The 3,504-nt window shown below is 39.9% G+C and overlaps 1 protein-coding gene across 1 annotated transcript; it reads right to left on the bottom strand.

The window, feature by feature from the left end:
* Positions 1-3,024: 3,024 nt before the first annotated feature.
* On the bottom strand, positions 3,025-3,504 carry LOC118600419 (60S ribosomal protein L17-like). Its single transcript, XM_036218136.1, has one exon. It carries the CDS (start codon positions 3,424-3,426, stop codon positions 3,025-3,027), a length of 402 nt encoding a protein of 133 aa, XP_036074029.1. The 5' UTR covers positions 3,427-3,504.

Raw genomic sequence — 3,504 nt, 5'->3', positions numbered from 1 at the left:
AATAATAATGCAAAAAAATCTGTGATGAAAAAATATCAAAATTTGAAACAAATACAGGATCAGCAACAGTGCCATACTGAGTCATATTGAATTAGACATTCGCTTTTATTTTAAAATATTGTATTAAAATATAATTCATCTTGGTTACTGAGTTTTTGGTGCCCTCTTAAATTTTGCACCAGAGAAGAAAAGATCACTTGCCTCATCCTATGTCGAAACTCTGGCTGGCGCCTTATCCAGAGGGCTCAATGTCCAAGCTGGTGCTTCATTGATAAGGTGGTTCTCATGTTCACCCTAAAAGAAGGGAGCCCCTCAGAGCACAGAAGTCCCTCCCAAGGAACACAAACCCACACTGCATTTGCAGTAGACTGCCTGCTCCTAGCACACCTCTCCAGGGGAAAATGGGTGGATTGGGATCACAGGCCTTCTCTTGTTGACCCTGATCTTTCTTCATTAAAGTTTATTCTTTAACCCTGAGGTCTCCAATCCCTGGGTTGAGGACCGGTACCAGTATCGCATCACCAACTCAGCTTTATCTCAGATCATCAGGCATTAGATTCTCATAGGAACACGAGTCTCTGGCGCCAAAAGGGTTGGGAACCGCTGCTTTAACTCACCGTGCGACTTGTGGAATTTATGTTGAATCTTGTTACACAACAGGAGTTATGTTCACTCTTTGTTCTTTCTAGAACTCCAGTTGTTTGAGTGTTGGACCTCCTGGACCAGGCTTCTAATTTTCTTTTCTCTTCTATTTACCATCCCCCTGTACTCTACTCCGGGAGATTTTCTCAACATCATCTTCCAAACCTTCTATGGGTTAAAAACAAATCTCTGATGCCATTCCTTTAAATTCCAAGAGCTCTCCCTCACTCTTTTTTCTCTGAATATTATTTCTTTATAGGATTCCATTCTTATTTGCAATATTACAATAGCTTTTCAGTTTTCTAAGAATATTTATTAATGATAGTTTTTTTCTATTTGTTTTTGTGTTATTCTCTTCACTTAACTGCATAATCCACTTCCTCCAAGTTCTTTTTTTCTGTTTGCACATTTTGGTTTTTGTGCTTCACGCTAGAGGTTTCCCTCAGATGCCTGGTGATCTTTGATCATCTGCTCCTGTTTAAGCTGAATGGAAACTTTGACAATATAGGGAAGGATTTGTAGTGTATTCTGGCTGGATGGTATCATTGGAGAACTCTTGGGATTTATATCTTTATGTCTTTTTTTGTGAGCTGGTCAGATAAGTCTTTTCCGGCCTCCTTCGGGGAAGGTGAAAGCCAGGCTGCCATCTTCCAGGAGTGGAGGTGGAAGAGGGCAGAAGCTTTGGCATCTAACACTTAAAGGTGTTTTGTCTGGTACTTGTGTCCTCAAGTGTGCCTAGTGTCCTCCAGGCAAGAGATCTACATCCCTGGTTTTCCTTTTCCAGAAAACAAGCCTCCGGTCTTTTGCCATGGTGGGGCAGGGAGTAGGAGGGCCTTTAGGGCTCCATCTGCTTCTTGCACAGTATTTCAATCAGTTCTCTTAGTTTTATCCCTCCTTGACTCCCAAAGGTTACTGGTTCCACTAATTCCAAGCCTCTGAGGGATTCTGTAGTAGAAATGGCTTTGATTCTCATCTTTCCCACTGCCACCTCAGAATTCTATTTTCTCAAGTCTGAGTCATCTATTTACAGGACAGTTGTTCATTTTTATATACTTATTTTGCAACTTTCTTACTCTTAAGTCTTCAGAGTATACAATCATAACATCTGCAAATAATGAAAATATTCTTTCTTTTCCTCATTTTTTTTTACTTCCTATTTCTTTCCCTTTTGTACTTGCATTGGCTTATACATTCAGTACAACATGAAATGGTAGCGGTGATGTGGGCATTTTTGTCTTTTTTGTAGATTTACCAGGTGTCTCAGTATTTCTTCATTAAGCATGATGCTGCTTTTGGTTTGACTACATACATTTATTATGTTAAGGAAATAGTCATCTTTTTTATTATCAGAAATTAATGTTTAATCCTTTTGATTTTAAAAATTGATATTCATGAGTGAAATTTGTCTGTAGTTTTCTTTTGGCTGCTATATTTTTTAGGTTTTGGTATTAATATAATGCTAGTTTGTGAAAAAGAGTCTGAAAGCTTGCTTCCTCTCTTATGGTTATGCATAGTTTAACGATATTGGAACTACCTGTTGAGTACACTGTAAAAATTATAGTGTCCGGTACTTGGACAGATTGGCCCTTAACCGTCCTTCAAATCAAATCACAGTGTGTAGGTTGATGCCTGCCTTTAAGCAGACAGACACTGTAAACTGTAGTCTCAGTAGGCACAGAGGTAATATTGAATGAAAGATGTGAAATTTACTTTCTGGAAGCTTCAGGGAGCCGGAAAAGGAGGAGAAGGAAAAGGAAAAGGAGGAGGAGGAAGTTAATTGTATTGTTTGGACAAGAATTTAGTTCAATAGACCATGTTTCTCTTTAGCAGGCCTGATAAACTAGGACAAAGCAAAGGGAATTTCTACTGCGCCGTTCTCCGATGTCTTCAGACTTGGCCCCTCAGCCCTGCGGTCGTCCTAGCTGCCTTGGTAGAAGCTTCTCAGAGGAAATATGTGAGGCCCTCTCTGTACTGCTGGAGTTAGGTCTGGGGTTGTCACTTGATGACAAATAGCAAAGCCTTGTGTGTTGGTATAGCGACTTGCTGATCCCTTTTTCTAATGAAAGGTGGTGTTTAATTCATCATACCAGCTTTGATTTGACTGTCTAATTCAAGACCTAATGGCTTTTCAAAGTTTATCTACCACCTGGAGAAATGCTGAGGTGGAAGGTTCTAGAAAGAGATTAGTATGTTATAAATGAGAAAGTTCTGGCTGTGTTTGCAAATGGAAGTTGCTGCCTTCAAGGCTTGACTTTACCATCAGTGGCTGAAACAGGTTGATAGGGTAACATTTATTTATTTATCTATTTATTTATTATTTTTTACTTTTATGAGCATTTATTTGATGCTAAGTTTACTCTCAGGCCATAAGTTTTTGTTCCTTCAGTTTCTTTGGGATATCTTTTTCTTCTGTGTAACTTCCTCTTCTGATTTAGGAACAATCTGCTCTTTTTCAATGTGGATCATCTCAGTGTGGCAGTGGGAGCTCATGCAGGGGTTAATCTGCCCATGAGCTTTGTAAGTTCTGTTCTGTATCCTGGGAGCTTTGTTCACCTGGATGTGCACAATGACCAGAGAGTCCACATCTAACCCCTTAAGTTCAGAGTTACTCTCTGCACTTTTAAGCATGTGCAGCAAGAATTCAGCACTCTTTTTAGGCCACCGACCCTGTGTCCAGCCCCATTGTTTGTCCTGGGCACACCTACCAACTCCACCATTGTAACGACAGAATGGCACACATCGCTTCTGTGAAGTGACATCCTTGGCAGCTTTTTGGATATGCATACCCTTGATGGCCTGGGCAGTTTCATGAGTATTCTTAAAGTGAACACGAAGATTTGAACCTCTTTATTTGCATGATTT

The sequence above is a fragment of the Rousettus aegyptiacus genome, unplaced genomic scaffold, assembly GCF_014176215.1.
Source record: "Rousettus aegyptiacus isolate mRouAeg1 unplaced genomic scaffold, mRouAeg1.p scaffold_m13_p_1, whole genome shotgun sequence".
Lineage (NCBI taxonomy): Eukaryota > Metazoa > Chordata > Mammalia > Chiroptera > Pteropodidae > Rousettus > Rousettus aegyptiacus.
The sequence above is the reverse complement of the archived record's forward strand: the minus strand, read 5'-3'. Positions and strand labels throughout refer to the sequence as shown.

What these genes read in the sequence shown, in the direction of transcription:
- LOC118600419 (XM_036218136.1), bottom strand. Translation starts at nt 3,426, where the DNA reads ATGCATATCCAAAAAGCTGCCAAGGATGTCACTTCACAGAAGCGATGT.